This window comes from Ursus maritimus, unplaced genomic scaffold (assembly GCF_017311325.1).
Source record: "Ursus maritimus isolate PB19 unplaced genomic scaffold, ASM1731132v1 scaffold_21, whole genome shotgun sequence".
In the NCBI taxonomy this organism is placed as follows: Eukaryota; Metazoa; Chordata; class Mammalia; order Carnivora; family Ursidae; genus Ursus; species Ursus maritimus.
Genome location: NW_024424564.1, coordinates 7,730,657 through 7,751,847, shown reverse-complemented (window position 1 = coordinate 7,751,847; position 21,191 = coordinate 7,730,657). Strand labels below are relative to the sequence as shown.

The 21,191-nt window shown below is 35.9% G+C and overlaps 1 protein-coding gene and 1 long non-coding RNA gene across 6 annotated transcripts in view; one reads left to right on the top strand and one right to left on the bottom strand.

Moving 5' to 3' along the window:
• Window positions 1–21,191, bottom strand: part of LEMD3 (LEM domain containing 3) — a 75,617-nt gene that overhangs the window by 5,512 nt on the left and 48,914 nt on the right. For 2 of the 3 annotated variants that reach the window (XR_005836662.1, XR_005836661.1), the window contains exons 7-13: window positions 20,999–21,100; window positions 20,790–20,892; window positions 19,936–20,114; window positions 13,345–13,426; window positions 11,270–11,375; window positions 11,086–11,164; window positions 7,458–7,558 (exon numbers count right to left, since the gene is read on the bottom strand). Coding sequence is in view for 1 of the 3 variants with exons in the window: in XM_008684376.2 (XP_008682598.2) it covers window positions 10,708–10,871; window positions 11,086–11,164; window positions 11,270–11,375; window positions 13,345–13,426; window positions 19,936–20,114; window positions 20,790–20,892; window positions 20,999–21,100 (815 nt within the window). In the remaining 2 variants the exon portion in view is untranslated. Of the gene's footprint in view, window positions 1–7,457; window positions 7,559–8,662; window positions 10,872–11,085; window positions 11,165–11,269; window positions 11,376–13,344; window positions 13,427–19,935; window positions 20,115–20,789; window positions 20,893–20,998; window positions 21,101–21,191 lie in introns of those variants that run through there. The other variant, XM_008684376.2, reaches the window with a different exon arrangement.
• Window positions 1–21,191, top strand: part of LOC103656837 — a 37,787-nt gene that overhangs the window by 14,379 nt on the left and 2,217 nt on the right. Inside the window, exons 3-4 of one of the 3 annotated variants that reach the window (XR_005836665.1) lie at window positions 8,119–8,174; window positions 8,717–8,795. The exons of 1 other annotated variant lie outside the window; for it this stretch is intronic. This is a non-coding gene — a long non-coding RNA (uncharacterized LOC103656837). Of the gene's footprint in view, window positions 1–8,118; window positions 8,175–8,716; window positions 8,796–21,191 lie in introns of those variants that run through there. One more of the 3 variants, XR_005836664.1, reaches the window with a different exon arrangement.

The window sequence follows — 21,191 nt, the reverse complement described above, 5'->3', positions numbered from 1 at the left end:
GGGGGGGGGAGGGGTGGCACCTGGGTGGCTCAGTCAGTTAAACATCCAACTCTTGATTTTGGCTCAGGTCATGATCTCAGGGTCTTGGGATTAAGCCCCACATTGGGCTCCACACCCAGTGCGGAACCTGCTTAAGGATTCTCTCCCTCTGCTCCTCCCCCTGCTTGCACTCACACATTCTCTCTCTAAAATAAATAAATCTTAAAAAAAAAAAAAGTTCAAGAGGATTGAAATAAAACAAAATATGTTATCCAATCACATGGAATGAAATTAGAAATCCGTAACCAAAAGAAATAATACATGGAAGTAAAACAACCAACGTCTAAATAACCAAGGGTCAGAAAAGAAACCAAAAGGAAATTAGAATACTTTGAGATGAATGAAAATGAAGGCCCAATATACCAAAACTTATGGGATGCAGCTAAAGCAGTGCTTAGGAGAAAATTTATAGCTGTAAATGCCCATACTAAAAAAAAGATCTCAAATCAATAACCTAAACTTCCACCTAAACTACACTGGAAAAAGAAGAGCAAAATAAATCCAAAACAAGCAGAAGGAAGGAAATGATAGACTAGGGTAGAAATTAATGACACGGAGAACAGAAAAATAATAGACAATATCAACAAAATCAAAAGTTGATTTTTTGAAAATATCAACAAAACTGGCAAATTTGTAGCTAGACTGACCAAGAAAAAAGGAGAGAAGACTCAAATGAGTAAAATTAGTAAAAAACAGGCATCACCATTAACATTACAGAAATGAAGATGATTTTAAGGGAATGCTATGAACAACTATATATACACCAAGAAATTAAGTAATAAATGAAATGTAAAAATTCCTAGAAGGACACAAACTACTAAAACTGACCTCAGAAGAAAGGGAAAATTTGAATAGACCTATAACAAGTGAAAACATTGATTTAGTAACCAAAAACTGACCTATGAGGTCCAGGCCTGATGACATCAATGGTGAATTCTACCAAACATTTAAAATATAATGAAATCTTTCCATTTGCAATGACATGGATGGAGCCAGAGAGTATAATGCTAAGTGAAATAAGTCAGTCAGAGAAAGGCAAATTCCATATGATTTCACTCCATTGTGGAATTAAGAAACAAAACAAAGGTGGGGGGGGGCAAGAAACAGACCCTTAACTATAGAGAACAAACTGATGGTTAGCAGAGGGCTGGCAGGTGGGGGGATGGGTTAGCATTAGACGCTTAACTGACTGAGCCACCCAGGCTCTCCAAAAAAATATTTTGAGATTACTATAAATGAAAACAACATACCCACAGCTAACATCATACTTAATGGTGAAAGACTAAATGCTCTTCCTTTAAGATCAGGAACAAGACAAGGATATCTGCTCTTGCCACTTCTATTCACCATAGGGCAACTGGGGAAAAGGGGGGGGCATCTAAGGTAAAAAAGGCAGGAACACTAGGAATAAATACAACTATATATGCAGATGACATGATCTTAAAAATAGGAAATTCTAAGGAATTCACTAAAATCTGTTAGAACTAACAAACAAGTTCAACAAGGTGGCAGGACCCAAGATCAATATACAAAAACCAATTATATATTATGCATTTGGAATGGACAATCTAAAAGGGAAAATTTTTTAAAGTTTCATATATAATAGCATTAAGAAAAAATACCTAGTAGTAAATTTTTAAAAAGTACAAATCTTATATTCTGAAAACTATAAAACATTGTGGGAAAAAATCAAGACAAGTAAATGGAAAGACATCCCATTTTCATGTATTGGAACACTTAATATTGTTAAGATGGCAGTACTCCCAGTGCTGTACATTAATATACAGATTCAACATAATCCCATCAAAATTCCAGCTAGCTTCTTTGCAATAACTGAAGCTGATCCTAAAATTCATAGGAAATTCAAGGGATCCAGAATAGCTACCAGTCCTGAAAAAGAAAAAAAAAGTTTTTATTTCAAAACTTGCTACAAAGCTATAGTAATCAAGACAGTGTGGTACTGGCATAAGGACAGACAAATAAATAAATGCAATAGAGCTTAGAGTCCAGAAATAAGCCCTCACTTTTACTGTCAACTGATTTTCAGCAAGGGTGGCAAGATAATTCAATGAGTAAAAGAACAGTCTTCTCAATACGGTGTTGGGACATCACAAATGGATATTCATGTATAACACAATAAAGCTGGATCCCTATCTCCTGTAATATATAGAAATTCACTCAAAATAGACCACAATCTAAATGTAACAGCAAAAATAATATAATTCTTAGAATAAAACATACAAGCAAATCACCTTGGGTTAGGCAATCCTTTCTTAGGCACCAAAACACGAGCAACAAAAGAAAAAATAGGTAAGTTGGATGTCATCCCATGGGAAGAGCTAGGCCCAAGGAAACAGCATTCCAGTAAGAAGAGTTTGAAGGCCCTAAGGTGGAAAATGTATCAGGGAACAGAAAGTAAACCAGAGTGGAAGAAGCATGATAGGAGAAATATTTGAAGAAATGAGCATAGGTCAGTTGATATAGGGCCTTGAAGGCTCTAACAAGAAACCTGGACTTTCCTCTAAATGCAGTAGGACCCACTGGAGGATTATATTTTAGGGACGGACATGTTCTGATACATGTTTTCGAAGACAACTTTGATTCCTACAGGGAAAATGTATTACAGCTGGGCAGGGAACAAGGGAGACCAGCTTAGGCTTTTGCAGCAATCCAGGGAAGATATAATGATGGTGTCAACAGAATGGATAGGTCGGATATCAGATGATAGATATAGATAGATAGATAGATAGATAGATAGATAGATAGATAGATAGATAGATAGATCGAGATAGATAGATAGGGAAGAGCTGAAAGGACTTATTAACTAACTGAACGTAGGAATTGAAAAGAGAGAAAGTAACTTCTAGATTTTTGGCATCAGCAACTGGCATACGTGGTGTAAATTACCGAGAAAAGACAAGACTAGAGGAAGAATGGGTTTGGAGGCAAAGAAGCATGAAAACTGGAGCTTCGTTTTAGTATACAAAATTTGACAAACCTTTAGTCATCCAAATGGAGATTTTTTCAGCAAACTGAAGATACACGTCTGGACCTACGGGAGGAGCCAAGCTGGAGAAGCCAAGCTGGAGACAGACATTTGGGAGTCATTCATTAGGCTGGGTAAGATCACCCAGAGAAAACATCTAGACAGAGGATAGCAGAGGAGCTCAGACTAAGGCCGAGGGCACTCCAATATTAAGAGTGAGCAAAGGAGGAAGACCTGGCAGAAGAAACTGAACAGGAGTAACAAGTCATGCAGGAGGGAAAATGGGATTGTGGTGTGTAAAAGAGTAACTCACAGATATTTAGTTACTTGCATGGAAATTTAGTCACATGAGGTAGACAGTGAAAAACCTATCAAAGAAAAAAGACAAAAAAAAAAAAAAAAAAAAAAAAAAACCCAAAAAAACCAGGGGTGCCTGGGTAGCTCAGTTGGTTAAGCATCTGCCTTCGGCTCAGGTCAATGTCTCAGGGTCCTGGGATCAAGTCCCGTGTCCAGCTCCCTGCTCAGCGGGGAGTCTGCTTCTCCCTCTCCAGTCCGCCATTCCCCCTGCTTATGCTCTGCCAAACAAATAAGCAAAATCTTAAAAAAAAAAAAAAAGAAAAGAAAAGAAAACTACCACCACCATAGGAAAGAGGTGAGAAAATGGAGGAAGCAAAGTACAATCTAGCAACAGTTAAATCTTGTTTACATAGCTTGTTGGTAAATTGAATAGATGGCAGCTAGCAAAAAGGCTGAGCAGAATGTCCTTAAGCAGGCTAATTGATCATCAAAGAAAATAGTGTCAGGTTATGGATTTGCCAAAGCCTTGAGAATTTAGCCGTGGAATATACGCGACAGGCTTTCTCTGTGTATTTTTCAGCGTCTACTACCTTAGGCCCAGGCACCATTTCCTTGTCAGAATTTCTCAAATGTCACAGAAAAAAAAGAAGGAAGGAAAGTATTTCAAGAATATGAAAGCCAAAAATTGTAATCAAGAGATGCAAATTAATATTACAAAGGGTACCTTTATATCCATGGTTCTCAAACTTGACTGTGCATCAGGATCCCCTGGAAGGTTTGTGAAAACAGATTAGGAGGCCCCAACTCCAAAGTTCCTGGATCAGTAAGTCCAGGTGGGGTCCAATAATTTGCTTGGAGTAACAAGTTACCATTTGATACTGATGCTGCTGACTAGAGAACCACACGTTTTGAGTATCACTGACCTAGAGAAACTTGAATATGTACAGCAGGAAACATATTCAAGAATGAGTATTCATAACCACCTTACTTATAATAGTAACAAACTGAGAATAATCTCAATGTCCATAGATATTTGAATAGATAAAATTGTGGTGTGTTTTATAAAGAATACTATATAGTCATGACAATGAATGAGAGCTACTTGCATCTCTACAGATGAATCTCAATAACAATATTGAACAAAAACAGTCAGTGAAGTATATACATTTGATTCTATTCATAGAGAGGTCAAAAGCAGTAAAAACAATATAATATCTAGAGACACATATGGTAAAACTGTAATGAAAAACAAAGAACTATTAATACACAATTCAGAATAATGGTTATCTGGGAGTTGGGAAGGAGAGCAAAGCAACAGGCAAAGGCAGAGAAGTGCTTCAAAGTCAATATTCTGTATCTTAAGATGATGGTGTACTTCAAAATGTAAGTAAAATATTCAATATATTCTTTTATGTGTGAGTTATTTTATAACAACGAAAAAAAAAAGAGTAAGTAAAAAAAGAGGCAATGATCACCAATGTCCAATGATGCTAAGAGTTCAAGAAAGATGAAGATATGGAAATGACTCTTGAATTTGGCACAAGGAAGGTTTTTGGTGCTCCAGAAGAACAATTTCAGAGGCATGATGAGTACAGAAGCCAAATTAGAACAGACCGAAAACACTATAATACAAGACATGAAGTACTAAAACAGTGAGAGAAGTGCAAATCATGTATTTCAGAAATGCACATAGAAGAAATTACTTTCAGCCAGAAATCATCAACAACACTTCCTGAAAGCGACACATGAATAACAGTTTAGAGGATGGGCAAGATTTGGGTATATAGAAACAGGAATGAAGGATATTTCATGGAACAATATGAACAGTGCCGGTAAAGGTGGAATCAAGCAAGAGTTAGGTATGTCCGCGAAAGTCAAGCAGTGCAGTTCAGCTGGAGACCAGCGGCAGACCAGTGGGATTCGGCTGGAAAGGTACACGTTGCTCTAGACCTGCACTGTCACTGTGGTTGACGCTGGCTACACATGGATACTGAGCATTTAAGATATAGCTACTATGACTGAAGAATTAAAGTTTTAATGTGAATTAATGTAAATTTAAAAACTGATTCCTGATTCAGTTATAGGAAAACTTCAATATGTTTCGAAGAACTCGGATATGTGAATCTACTTTTTCCAACAGTAGAGGTTATAAAATCTAAATATAGATCCAAGTATTTTCAGTGAAAATGTAGCATCTGAATTGAGATGGGCTGCTAATAAGGTGACCAACTGTGTAAGTTTTAGCACTGTAAGGCATACAACACAGGGCTACCCCAGCTGTAAGTGTAATATATATTCTAGATTTTAAAGCATATAAAATAACTCATTAATAAAATTTTTAATTACATGCTGAGGTAATATCCTGAAAATATAAGGTTAAATAAAATGTATTAAAGTTAACTTTACCTGTTCTTTACTTTTTTTTAATGTGGCCATCATAAAATTTTAAATTACACATGACATTATATTTCTATTGGACAAGCACTGGTCTAGATAAAAGCGGGCCTTGGATACCAACTTAAACTTGGCTATTATTCAGTAGGAAATAAAAAAACCACTAAAATCTCATTAGTAGGGGGTTTTTTTGGTTGTTCTGGTTTTTGTATTTTGTTTTTGGTAAAAGGAGTATTGCAGCATTTGGAAAATACAAAAATAACACTGCCCACTAAAAGTTAAAATTTTAAGTTAATTCAACAGATCAAAGCAGAAATGAAGTCGCCAAGAAATGGTTCCAGGCCTGGAAGACCTGACTAGTTTACAAAGGCTGTATAATAAATACATAGTTTCAAGCAAGTTTCTAGTCATGGGTAGACGGCAAGCCGCTCACGAACAGTTCTGTTTAAAAGTCAACCTTTTTGTTTGTTCTTTCTTTTGACAATCACAGGTTTCTTGACCTACTCAACATTTCATTTTTTTACAAACCAGGAAAATTTCTAATCAGTATCAGAGAATCATAGATAATGCCAGAACATTATGTAAGTTAACGATTCTGTTTTTTGGAAAGGAGAGATTCTCAAACGGCTTCGTCTTGCCCTTCCTCCAACAATGTTCTACATGAGAAAAGTCAGAGGATTATTTTGATTAACTGCTACAATTCCGAGAAATCTTATCTAGCACTCCGATTGGCCTCTTGATCTCCCCCGCCTCCAGTAACCCATAATTTAGGGAACGTCACCACCATCTAACCAATTGCCCAAGCTAGAAATGTGATAATCATAAAATTTCCACTTCAACTTCACACCAAGGACCTTTTCAAATTCCATCTTCTTAATTTGTTTAAACTTTCCTTAATACTTCACGCCATCCCCAACCATACAATTAAGTATGGCAGAATTTGCAGTGAACTATATTTCTGTCTCAATATGGATTCTCTCGTTCATTTTCTCAGTCATCTAATTTACTTTCTTGGTTTTAAAGCCAAATTTATCTCTAGCTCAGATCTTTCTCAAAATACCACAGAATTAGAAATCCAATCACTTGCTAGGAACATCCACCTGAGTAGTGCACAGGCATCCCAACCTCAAAACGTCCAAAATTTCAATTATCATCTTTTCCATCTAAATGTTGCAATTATTAGAATTCCCACACTAGGAAACTGGACATCAGTTTATCTCCCAATATCCATTTTTCATCACAACAAATCCTCACCTGAACTCCCTTTAACAACCAACATCCAAACTTCATGTGACCTACAAAGCCTTCCACCATCACTGCCCATTTTTATATTCAATAATTCAATATAAGTCACTGCTAGTACTCTATACATGCAATAGGTTGTATCTCATCAGTCTTTTTTCATGTGCTCTCTATGCCTAGATAACCTTCTTTTCAATTTCAGGAGCATGTGCCAGCCTCCAATGTCCACCCATGAAAGAAAAAGTTAATCTAAGTACAAAGGTTCTATTGGTTTTAAAATCTAAGAATCGACAAAATGACTCTATCCTGCTGCCCCTAGCAGAGGTTCTCAGGCACAAAAATCTACCATTCGGATATATTTCTGGTCATAAAGTTTCTCTAATGAGGCTTAGAGGCAGCAGGTACTCATGCCTACCCAACCAAGAGAATGAGCATCCTGGACATTCAGTTTCTTTAAACCACAACTTTTGGTTTCTAATTATTTTCAGTTCTTAAGTACCTGTTCCTCAGCATCCTTTCCAAAAGAGTGGCTGCCCAAATTCTGCTTGATTTAGCATCCTCTGTTGAGTCATCTGGAAGAAGGGACTTGCCGAGATAAGTCTACGAAAAAAGGGCGAAGAAGCCATGTAGGTGACCTATAGTAATGTGACATTACTAGGAGCAGTGAGAACTGTCAGGTCAATCTGATTAAAGGAAATATTCTGGGTATATGATACAATAAATCATTGTTCACTCAGAACTCACAGCTTGTCATCCAAACAGTCAATACCATACAAGGAAAATGTAATGAAGTCGAATATCAGGCTTCAATATTCACAAGGTATTCAGGAATCTACAGACCAATGAATATGAAAATGGATTTTATAAAAACTCAGGTTCCACACATCTATTTTTATGAGCTCATCACAAGAATAAAATCTCCCCTAACAGCTCAGGGGAGAGGAGACTTATCATTGTATCTATACTAATTAAGGTGTGTTTAATAAATGTTAAACTGAATTAAAATATGGCTCAACTGTTATCACATCTGCCTTATGTCTTCTGCCTCTATTAAGAGGCGTAAGGCACCTCCCTGTACTCCTAGAATTTCTTCTGCTTTTTTCTCTCACTATATTTTCCACACTATCTTTTAACTTATCTGTTTTATGTTCTTTCTCTAGACTGGTACCACCTTGAGGTTCTGGCCATGTCTTTTTCATCTTTGCATCCCTAACAGGTAACAATGCCTGACCTTTATTAACTATCAATGAGAGCCTACCAACTAACTGACTAATCAAGTCCTTTTACTTGATTAAACCATCAAAAACTAATGCTATTCAAAGTAGCTAGCCCATAAACTGTTGGTTTATAATGAGATAAGAGGTTTGAGCAGAATGTGTAAATGAATGGCTTCCTTTTTTGAGAAAGTCTTGCTATGAAAAAATGTCTAAACAGTGCTGCTTTAGTGATACAGCTGATTTATAGTTTTGCCCCACTTTGATCCAAACACTTGAGAGTCAGAAAAAGACATTTTCTTAAAGAAAAGTAAGATGCTGAGGAATGGATGGTTAAAATTAACTTTAGGGTCTTCATCCATCTTTATGAGCATATATATATTTACAGATCCCCAAGAAGATTTAAAATAAAGGCACCCATTTTCAGTGGTTAAAAAAAATAAAGACACAGGGCACTTAAAAAGTTTTTTAAAAGCCAAGACACATTAAAAAAAAACCTAATAAATTTTTAATTAGAATTTTTCCTTTTTTTTTTTTTTAACAGGACAAGTAACAGATTACATCAAACTTCAGAACTTCTCAAATATCTAGTTATTATACACATTCCCATCTGTCTTGCAGGGAGGGATCTTGGTCGGCTTAACAGTTTCAGATAAAATAAGCTGCATAATAGTATATATCACAATAATAAATGTACAATGTTTACATGAAATATGTTTTAGAAGCAAAAAAAAAAAAAAAAGATGCATCTGCATCAAAAGGCGACCTTTTAAAATGCCACAACTATTTTTTACATTCACTCTTGCAACAGGTCACAAGGTGGGGGTCACTAAGCTCAGATAAATCACTATGATGCACATAAAATACAGAAGGATTGGTTATTTTATATATTATATATATATTTATATTTTCACACTTTAGCATCTGAGACATAAACTGAGAATTTAAAATTTATTCTCTTCAGATAACAAATCATTTTTTATTCTTCATAAACATGGTGCCCACAAAAGCACATAGGTAAGGCACAATAGGGTTTTCTGTTACAGAACAGTGTGCATCATGTTTACTTAACCAGAAAACGTGCATTATCTGTGCAAGTTCATGCTGCAAACCCAACACATATACAATTAAAAAACAGAAAGGAAACTGAGCTTTAAACAAAATCAAAATTGGTACAATTCCAGCTGTTTCACATATTCATTTGGACTGACAACGATATATCAACAGGTTATCAAAAAAAAAAAAGCCAAGTGTTACATTACAAGTAAACTCTGCTCAGCAACTATTTTAATCTGAAATCATAAACAGTAATAAAGCAACTTTACTGAAACAAAGTAAATACCGAGGCACAAAGCAACAGTCACTCGTGCATTTACTATATTGCAAGCTTTCATGACCCAAAATTTCAAATATAATTTTTCAAATACACATTTTGCTGCAACAATATGCCCTGCTTTAAACTTGACATATGACAGGGGAGCTGACATTTCATTAAATTATAAATAGATTGGGAAAATGACTTAATCCCAATAGTACTATGTCATAGTCCTAGTATTTATAATAAATACAGCTTTTCACAAAATACTTTTCCAATATCTGCCAATTGCATCTTTATTGCTCACATAAATTTGAATCCATTACAACTGATATCGGAACTTTCACACAAAATCATACTCAGACATTTTTATATAAAACTTATAAAAGATATTTTAAACTTGTATCTAATACTTCCAGGTGTTTGGCTGTTTGATCTATGTGATAGTACAGCCATATGTATATATGTGTGTGTATATATATACACATATACACATACATATATATACACATACACACATATATACACATACATATATACACATTAGATTATGAATAAAATAGGAAGCTTATTTTACTGCTTTAATGCAGACATCCTCACAAAACAAGACTACTTTCGCCACCACCAGCATTTATACATATATACAAAAGCCAGTTTAAGTACATGTACATCCACCTACACTTGCATGTAACCACTAAACCCAAATTAGTTTTCCTGTATTCCAGCTGTAACAAATGAATCTCTTACAAGCAATAGAAACCTAAGGTTAAATTGGGAAATTAACAGTTTTACCACATTAGCCTGGTAAGGAACTATGCAGGTGACTGTATACAAAAATTCACAACATTAGTTCACAGGGAATTATGGAAATACAAGAAGCCTCTTCACCATGCTTTTGTGTGGTTATCCAAACACTTTGTGGTGCAAAAACACAATCACCACATCTGAAAATGCTTAATAAAGTCAATGTTCCTCATGCAAAACTTTAAATGCATCGGCTTAACTGAACTCCAAAAACTGAATGAAACAATTGTTCTGCCTACTCAGCATTGCTGCCTCACTGCTAAGTCCCTTTGGAACCTTAAGATTTCTGGAACATTCAAACAGAGCTGTATTCAGTAAAAAATATTACATACGAAAAGCATTTAAAAGGAAGACAGGAAGCCAAACAGGAATTTTCCTATTGTAAATACCAGTCCTAGGAGTGGAAGAAAGTCTTTTCAGGAACCTCCTTGAGAATTGGCTAGGCCAGTCCGAAGACGAAGATGAGACATAGAGTTCATATGTTTATTTGATGGCTTCAAGGGAGTATTGCAAGTAAGAGCTTGGGGAAAGCGATGGTGATATCTATCTAGTCGTAAATATTTTACTGTAACCAATTTCCCTGTTGTAAGATAAAAATAATATTTTAGATCTGTAAAAATGTGCTTAATATTTATAGAAAACAAACTGTGGTAAAAGACATATGAACATAATATGCAAATAAAGTAATCTTAAATAATTACACTAAAAATGCTGACCTAAAATTCTTTACTTTAAAATCTAGTATAGTTTAACAGTAAACCATAATTTATCTTTTCAAAATATAAACTTCTTACCATCAAACCAAGAGCCATGCAATGCCTTAAAAGCTTTTCCAGCATATTCTGGAGACAGACATTTAACATATACACAACCCTGTGATATTAAAAAAAAAAAAGAAAGAAAGAAAGAAAGAAAAACAGTTTTAGTTTAATAGCAACAAATCCAAAACGTAGAATTCAATAGTAAAAGTTACTTTACCTCACGTGAATTTTTATCTACTGCAATGTGAACAATGCCATCATTATCACTGCATTTTTCTAAAATTGCTTCTTGAATTGCCAAATGCCACTGATCCCCTATTTCCCTAAAAATTAATGAAAACAAAAATCAACAACCATACTCCTACTCAATAAAAAGTCTTCCTTGTCTCTTATATATAATCCTACCAGAATGGGGATAGTTTCAAAATCACATGTTGTTAAAACTAGCGGTTATGTAAATGTTTGTTACTAGCAGTAGACAGATTTAAAAAATATTAGTATTCGCAGTCCCAGACCTTCTTTCACTTTCCAGTGTAAGAAGGCACAGAGCTGAGGCAGCAAAGGATCAGCCACCGGCAGCAGAACAAATGGGTTGTCATTTTTACATCTGAAATCTTATGTACCTATTGTCCTTTTTTTTCTTCCTAGCAAGTGTTAACACTTTAATGAGTTGTAGTGAACTCATAAAAGTTGAGTATTGTTGGGACACCTGTGTGGCTCAGTTAAGCGTCTTGTCTTCAGCTCAGGTCATGATTCCAGGGTCCTGGGATGAAGCCCCACATGGCTGGGGGGGGGTCCCTGCTCAGCAGGCAGCCTGCTTCTCCTTCTCCTTCTGCCTCTCCCCTGCATGTGTGCGTGAGCACATGCACGCACACCCCCCCTTTTTGTCAAATAAGATCTTTTTTTTTAAAAAAGTTGAGTGTTATTTTTTTTTAAGATTTTTAAAATTTATTTGAGAGAGAGTGAGAGATAGAGAAAGAGCACGAGCAGAGGGAGGGGGAAAGAGAGACTCCCCACTGAGCAGGGCGCCCAATGAGGGGCTGGATTCCAGGACCCTGGGATCATGACCTGAGCCCAAGGCAGACGCTGAACCGACAGACACCCAGGCGCCCTGAGTATTACTTTTTTAAAATGATATTTTCAAATTCCTAAACTTTAGAAAAATTCCTAGTAAATAGTGTATTCTGAGCTTTTCCTTTTCAAAATAATGGAAGAATGACACAGGACAAACATTTTGCACAGAGAGTCACCTTACTATTATGAGAGCTTTAAGATCTCCGGCTGTAGCAGTGCGTATCTGTCTTACTTGTGAGATAGAGATGGTGGGCCGAAGGGAAAGCAGCTACACTTTTAATCACAAATCTTCACCTTAGGTAACAAAATACTGGACTGGCACTGATTTCCTAATCCCTAAGGTATGATGTAAGCTCCCCAATAGAGGGATCACCGCACTGCTAAATGCTTCTATCTATGCAAAATGGTGAGGGCTGTTACTAACAGTGCTTCTCCACATTTCCAATTTTGTTGTCACTTACTTGACATCTCGTATCAACTATTTCTTGAAATAAATGAGTTATTAAATGAGACTTACGGGTATTTTTATATGTAATACAGTTTCCCCTATCAGGATTTTTTTTACAAAACAGAATCTGACCTGTCATATCATTGGACAAATAGCAGTCACCTCTAGAAAGCAAATTCCAAAAATTATTACATCTTATATATGAAATATCAGAGATTCTAAGGCAATAACTGTTGCCAGTGCTAATCTCTGGATTCATGTGCTGCTGTAATTATATAGAAAGAAGAGTTTCTCAAATATTAAGTGAACAGAAAAGTTTCTCAAATATTGCATGGACAAATAGGACTTACAGAAGGAAAGTGTGTACATCTTTATAGAGAATTTTTTACAATTAGAGAGTGGCAGTTAAAAAATAGCTGGTATTTTTATCTATATTGCCTACTGAGGCAAAGAATGTTGGCAGAAGAGACTTCTTATACACTTAATAAAGGGTACTGTTTATCACCATGTGTATCATTAATTTGACTCCAGCATGTATCTGCTATGGGGATTCACAGTACCTACAAAGATTTGTAGAAATTTAACAAATTATTATACATCTAGGCTTTTGGCCAAACGTTTGCCTGAAATTTAACAAAAGAGGAAGAAAAGGAAAACAACATTTCTGCAGAGATTCAAAAGTAAGAGATTGTTCAATTACAGACATAGCATTATAAGAATATTCCAAATATTCCAAGTAAAAATTACATATACCTCATATCAATACTTACATAACTGGGTCAAACATATTTCGAATCTTTAGACATGGTGTCAAGCTATTTGGCGGTGAATTTCTTCTATCTAAATGAAATGCTACAAAAAACAAATTAGTTTTACTATTCGTGACTATTCCATTTTGTTGAAAGATATACAGTCATTCACTCTTTTCAAAAAATATTCATCGTATACTTTTACTGGGAGCCAGACCCCTGGAAGTTAAGGTACATCAGAGATACAATCATTGCTCTCACAGAGTCTGCAGTTTAGTGGGTGACAGAGTTGAGAAACAGTGTCAAAAAAAACCCATAATTACGGTAAATCTTAAGAAAGAAGAATACAGGAAGCTGTGAAAGTAATTTAAAGTAGTCTGGAAGTATCAGATAACACTTCACTCAGAAAGTGAAATTTATGTTGGAACCTAAAAAATAAAGAATAAATAAAAGTAGGCAGAGTAAAAAGAGGTATAAAGGACATTTCAAGCAAATGTGTTAGCTTATATACAGCCCTGAGACAAGAAGGAGCTCAGTGCAATGTAAACTGAAGTGTAGCTAACTAAAAGATAGCCACTGTGGCTAGAGCAACAACAACAGAAAGACAAACCTTAAGAGAGAGAAGTCAGATTATTGAGGACCCTGCAGATCACATTAAAGTGTTTAGACATTAATATAAGAGCAACAGAAAGCCACTCCAAGTTTGAGAGTAATAATTTGATGAGCTCTGTCTTTTAAAATTAAAATTTTTAAAAATAGACTTTATTTTAAATAATCAATTAAATAGAAACAAAAGTAAATGCAAGGAGACCAGTTAGAAGGTAATTATAGTTGTCTAAGAGAGATGATACTAATGTGGATAACACAGACCAGCAATGCTGATGGAAGAAAGTAGACAGAATCCAGGACATATGGAGGAGATTTGACATGACTTGTTTAAAGACTATACATGGGAGGTAAGGAAAAGATTAAGGATAACTCCCAGGTTTATGGCAAAACCAATTGAGAGGGGGTACCATTAATTAGACAGGAACACTGTGGGGGGGGGGAGAGGTCCGTTTGGTGAGAGAAGATACTAAACTCGTGCACATGCTATGTGGTGTCCATATCCTAGTAGACAAGTATACAGGTGGGTATAAAAATCTGAAAACCAGAGGACTTACTTCAAGATATAAATTTGGGAGTTATCAACATATCTATGCTAAATGAAGTTGCAGCATGAGATCATCTATAGGTAGAAGGAAGACAGGCAGAATGAGAAATGAAGATGGCCTTAAGAAACTCCCAACGCTTAGAGGTCCAGGAAAAGAAGAAAATCCAGAAAAGAAGACTGAAGAAATGGTCAAGGTAGCAGGAAAACTAGAAAAAAAGTGGCATCCCCAAAGCAAAAAGAAGAAAGTTTTAAAGCAGGCTCAATTGTTAACATTGCTAAGTAAAGTAAGGACAGAAAGGAAAAATGTCCACGTTAGGTTTAGCAATATGGATGTCTGAGAGCTGTTTCCCTGGAACGAGGGGGATGGAAAATAGATTGGAGTCAGCTGAAGAATAAAATGGGAGGTGAAAAAGCAAAAACAGTGAGTAAACTAATGCTATTTGGCTGTAATAGGTAGAGAGAGACAGAGTGATAGCTAAAGAACAATGTACACTCCAACAACGTGTTTTATTTTCTTTTTTTTTTAAGATTTTATTTATTTGAGAGAGAGAACGCACAAGCAGGGGGAGTGGGAGTAGGCGAAGCAGGCTCCCCACTGAGCTGGGACCCCCGGTATCATGACTTGAGCCGAAGGCAGATGTTTAACTGACTGAGCCACCCAGGCACACCTCCAACAATGTGTTTTAAAGATGAGAAAGATTATACAGCTTGTTTAAGTGCTGATGAAAAGATCCAGTAGAGGCAGGGATTTAAAACACTTTAGTAAAAGATACTTGAGAAGACAAGGGAAGGGCTCACGTCTCTGTTAAGTTAGAAATAAGTCAAGCAGAGAAAGACAATTATCATATGGTTTCACTCATTTGTGGAACATAAGGAATAGCAGGAAGATCGGTAGGAGAAGGAAGGGAAAAATGAAGGGGGGGTAAACAGAGGGGGAGATGAACAATGAGAGACTATGGACTCCAGGAAACAATCTGAGGGTTTTAGAGGGGAGGGGGCTGGGAGGATGGGCTAGCCCAGTGATGGGTATTAAGGAGGACACGTATTACATGGAGCACTGGGTGTTATATGCAAACAATGAATCATGGAACACTACATCAAAAACTAATGATATACTGTATGGTTACTAACATATCATAAAAAAAAAAAAAGAAAGAAGCTCCTCAAATGCAATAGGAGGTGAGGGTGAGTGTGGATTCTGGCAATTTTATGGATTTGGTGGTGGAAATCTGAGGCAGGTACAATCTGATTGCTTCTATTCAAGTCATCAGCTGAGAATCAGGAGAGAGAAGGGCAAAGGTTTGAAAAGACGGAAAGAAATCTAAAATTGTTACTGAGTAGGAAAGTGAAGTGACTGGTAAAATACGGTAAGAACATAAAAGTCAAGTAGTATTGAGGGCCTAACTGAGGTTGATTACTTATGACATACCAGTCTGCAGAACTGTATAGACTTTCTCTGCTATCCTCAGCTCCCTGCACATAGACAAAATAGTTTCATCCTTGGTTGGAATTTACTAGGCTAAGATGAAGGATAGGCAACGACTTAAGGGTATTAGCAAGAGGGGCGCCTGGGTGGCACAGCGGTTAAGCGTCTGCCTTCGGCTCAGGGCGTGATCCTGGCGTTGTGGGATCGAGCCCCACATCGGGCTCCTCTGCTGGGAGCCTGCTTCTTCCTCTCCCACTCCCCCTGCTTGTGTTCCCTCTCTCGCTGGCTGTCTCTATCTCTGTCAAATAAATAAATAAAATCTTTAAAAAAAAAAAAAGGATACTAGCAAGAAAAGGATTGGAAAGATGGGTTATGGAAACTAAGATGGACAGGAAAAGAAATGAAGATAGGAGAAAGACTGAAAAACTGGAAAAAGTAGGTACATCGAAGAATTGGAGAGTCTGGGGATTCCTAAAAAAAAGCAACATATATATAAAGCAGGAAAGTTTAAAAAATAAGTTAATGGCTCAGAGTATACCAATGGGTTTAACAGGTGACAGGGATTAAGGAGTACGCTTATGATGAGCACCGGGTGTTGTATGTAAGTGATGAATCCCTAAATACAGGCCTAAAACTAATTTTACACTGTAAGTTAACTAACTGAAATTTAAAGACTTGGAAGGGAAAAAAAATAAAGACCTGAATGTATCAATTAAAGATTTCAGAAGTATCTAGTGAAAAAAAAAAAAAAGTCTGGGGTGTGAATGTCCTAACAGTGCCTGATATGGGGTGGGGGAATGGCCACTAGACATGAAAAATCTTTGCCAAACCCCAGATCAAGAAAGTCTGTGAACCTCTAGTACCACCCAGACTTCTCTGGCAGTGTATAGATTGTGTTCTTAGATGACCTTTTAGTTGAAACGCAATCTGAGTTCCCTGAAATTCCAGTACTGCCCTGGGCTAGCAGGGAATGACTAGAAGCATTAATACCATCTTATCCTAGCCTAGACCCAAGTTTTCACAAAATAATGGATCTGGAAGAAGTTATTTCTGGCCAATTCTAATCACAAAGTAGTTGTGAAGATCAAACCGATTTTTAAGATATATATTTTGTCTCCCCAACTAAATTGTAATCACTTCCTGGTACAAGCAAAGAGACAGTGGTTACTGAATGAGGATACATTTCAAATACCTCAGGAACTATGTTTGGATCCTTCCAATGAATGTTTATTCTGAAGACAACATCTGTCAGAAAGAAACAATTTTCCCCAGCATGTATGGTTTGATTTTTAACTGGTGCTTTAAAATACTATTAGAGATACTAATGCTATATAAGAATGCAATTTATACTTAACTATCCTTTAGAAAATGAACTAAAAATTCAATAAGGTTGATTATTTAACAATTACTTGAAAAAAATACTATTAAGTGACAAAGCTTATAATATAGTGACTTCAAAAGACTACTATAATTACCAACCCTCTAGCCATGTACCTTTTAATTAAACCACTGTTATTTATAAGAGGATAAACTAAGCCTGTTAATAAGTTAAGCTATCTTTTTTTTTTAAGATTTTATTTATTTATTTGACAGAGAGAGAGAGATAGCCAGCGAGAGAGGGAACACAGGCGGGGGGAGTGGGAGAGGAAGAAGCAGGCTCCCAGCGGAGAAGCCTGATGTGGGGCTCCATCCCAGGACTCCGAGATCACGCCCTGAGCCGAAGGCAGACGCTTAACGACTGAGCCACCCAGGCGCCCCAAGCTATCTTTTTACATAAACCACCACCCCAACCCCCACTATACAACCATATTTACCGCACAACATTTGTGTTCAGATACATTTAAAAGAAAGCAAAACTTAGTTTATGTATTAATATTTTTTACAAGCAAAGTCAATTATATTTAGATAGACTATACATTTAATGGCATAAAATGTAAGTAATATTAGAACTAAATTCTCTCTATATTAGGGTTATATGTTCTTAAATGGCAATTTAGATAATTATCATCAAGAAATATTCCACCAACTTCTCATTATTCTGCTCCTGTAACAAATGCTTTTATGATCAAATTCTTAGAAGAACTCAAATCTCTTTTGCTGGCATCTACAGAATTTTCCCATTACAACCCTCCAAAAACTTTAAGCAAATGGCTACTAGGTTCTACCTCAGGATTTTCAGCCTTTAGGATAATAGAATCTCAGGCCACTGTATTTTTTTTTTCAACTTACTAAGAAATAGGTGTCTTCTTTTACTCTCAATTCCCTTCTAGGTTCAGCAACTAATTCACTGTAACTTTTTTTTTATCAAAGACTCTCAAGTAAAGGGAGATTGATTTTATAATTCTTCACATTGTGCATTTAGAAGTACTCAAATTAAGATAGCTCAGTACTTGGCATGTAGTTTGTTAAGATTTACTCTACTGGAACCTTGATAAAATGAAGTAGTAGGACATTTTAGATCTATCAATTCATGTTGAGTTTTACAACTATTATAACTGACCTAAAACAGTCTTATATGATACTTATGCAGTCTTTTCCTACCTAAAGAAAATGATAAAATGAAAATAAGAGTCTGAGGTTTTAAATTCTAGATATAGAGCATCCAATTTCACACACTTAGAGTCTGCCATCCCCACTACTAATTTATAAGAACAACTTGGATTACCCAGGTCAAGAAATTGTCTTTACTGTGGACTCTGGGAAACAAACTGAGGGCTTCAGAGAGGAAGGGGGTAGGGGATTAGGATAGGCCGGTGATGGGTATTAAGGAGGGCACATATTGCATGGTGCACTGGGTGTTATATGCAAATAATGAATCATGGAACATTACGTCAAAAACTAAGGATATACTGTATGGTGACTAACATAATAAAAAATTATTATAAAAAAATTGTCTTTAGATTCATCTTGAAAACCTCACATTTTAAAAATAAGACAACTACAATGATAAAATTCATATGAGCAGAATAATGGCCTTTTCTAGAACTTCATATGCATACATGAGCACCAATTGCTAGCTACTTGAAGAAATTAGGCTGAGAATCCACACCCATTACAATCAGGCACTAAGGTAATCAGATCTGATTGGCTTTGCATTCTGTTTTGGTTTCATAGGACCCTCTGCAGACACCTTTTAAAACAAAAAGTTTAATGTTTAGTGTCATCTTTGGCATCGTCAAAGCATCATTTTTATGCCATGATTATTGAAGACTATTATTAATTCAAGCTCTTTGAAAGTGAAAATTAGAGAAGAAAGGGAGTGACTGGATTTACTTTTTTGAAATTTCAAAACAATTTACTTAACTTTCTCATAAATACTGTGTTTAGCAAACATTGATAAATATGCTTTTATCCAACAAGAAGATTTAAAGAATCTCACTACTAGTTCTGAAATGCACATTAAACTAACTGCAAGATTTAATTTTGCAACTAACCATATGAGAGAGTCAAGGGAGGTAAACAGTTATCACTAGCAGAGGTTTGGGAACCTAAAGCAAACCAATCACCAAGCCCTCCTATATACTTACATATACCTGTTTCTGCAACCATGCAAGCACTGAGAAAAATATGGAAAAACAGCCACAAAAGCTACTTGGCACAGGGGATACGCAGGTGGATGGGTCTTTAATGAAAGAGGCAGGCAAGCAAAAATTGGAAAAAAAGAGCAGTTGAAAAGTTATGTTCCACTTTTATATGTTTTATATATATGTAAAACATAAATTACGTCTTATTGGCATAAAAATTAGGGGAACAGAATGCAGTTAGAGCTACAACACTAAGTTGCTTTCAGTGAAAAAGGAAAAAATCAAAGTAATGTATGTAATGTTCTATTATGATAAAGACAAACCATTACGTTCATATTTGAAAGGAGAAACGTGAAAGGATACATAAGAAGCTAACATTAATTCCCTCTACGGGATGGAACTGCAAAGGGAGCTTTGCCGTCATATCTCTCAACAGTACTTTTTTATTTTCACAGATGAAAAAAATTAGAAAAACACCATGTTTATTTTTGTTGTTTAAAAATACATACCTTGACCTTGCCATACTTTAGAAGGTATTACTAATATTTTGTCACAGGAGGCAGAAGGCTGGATCCACCGCCAAACTAGAAAATCTGCACCACCTATTCTTCGTGTCTCTGTGCGAACTCTAGACTCATTAGCAGCAAGGAAGTCAACAGCTCTATCCCAGACTTTCTTCATTTTTTTCCTATCATGTGAACAAAATGACAAATTTACTATCATCTTGGCTTGTCATCTTTTTCAAGTATTAGTAAGTGAAGGCAATGGTTATTATTAATTCTGGTTTTCCTTATCACTGCCTACAAAGTTTTTTCAAAAAAGACTTAGATGCCTGAAGCTCATCTCAGATTTACTAAATTTCATTCTCCAGAGGAAGAGCTAAGCATCAGGAATTTTTCCCCCCAAATTCCACCACTGATTCTGGGGTATTGCTTTAGTGAAGAATGCTGTGTTAGGTTATGGAATCATCTTTCATTTTCAAGAAGTTATTATTTAGTACTATTTAAAAAACTTCATTAACAACAAAATTATTTAAGGCATTATTAGTAAAACATCACTGGCTATTGTCTGTCTCTGTTTCTTTAGTAAGATGAACTTAAATGAAATAAGGTGAAGATTGGTAAGAATAAAAAATGTATAAAAGTGATTATGATTTAGAAATCCAGTTGTCCATTATGCCACTCAAAATCATGGGGAGAACAGAACAGAATTTAGAAAGAAAGGAGAGCTTAAAGTACAAAAGTAAAACCTGTACAGTAAAACAGGTCTACTTGAGAAGGGCCACAACTCTCAATATAATCTTCATAACTTCAGAAGACAGCAACATTCTGATCTACTTCAACTCACAACACTTTGAACGTACTTGTCATGAGGTTGTATTAAGGAATCTTGCACATGTGGAATAGGCATGTAAGGTTGTAAGTCTTTATTTTCCTGGCAAGCTTCGTTATGACTTCGTAAAACATCTGAAAACATAACAAATTTACAAATGAATCAATCACTGGACATCATGCTGAAATTTATCACGTAATAACAGTTCTAGAAATAGTTGATTTTTACAAATACTTATACCTATAATCTTCACCACCATATCATACATCTGCCTTGTTTCCTCTTCTTCTTTTGTCCAGCGATATTTCATATAACGCAGAACGACACAAACCATCACTACACCTGCAAAATTTAATTATTTTGTGTTTTAAAAATTGTGCTCACTGACATTCAATAACATTCACTGCAATCTGAAGTTATTGGTACAGTTGTT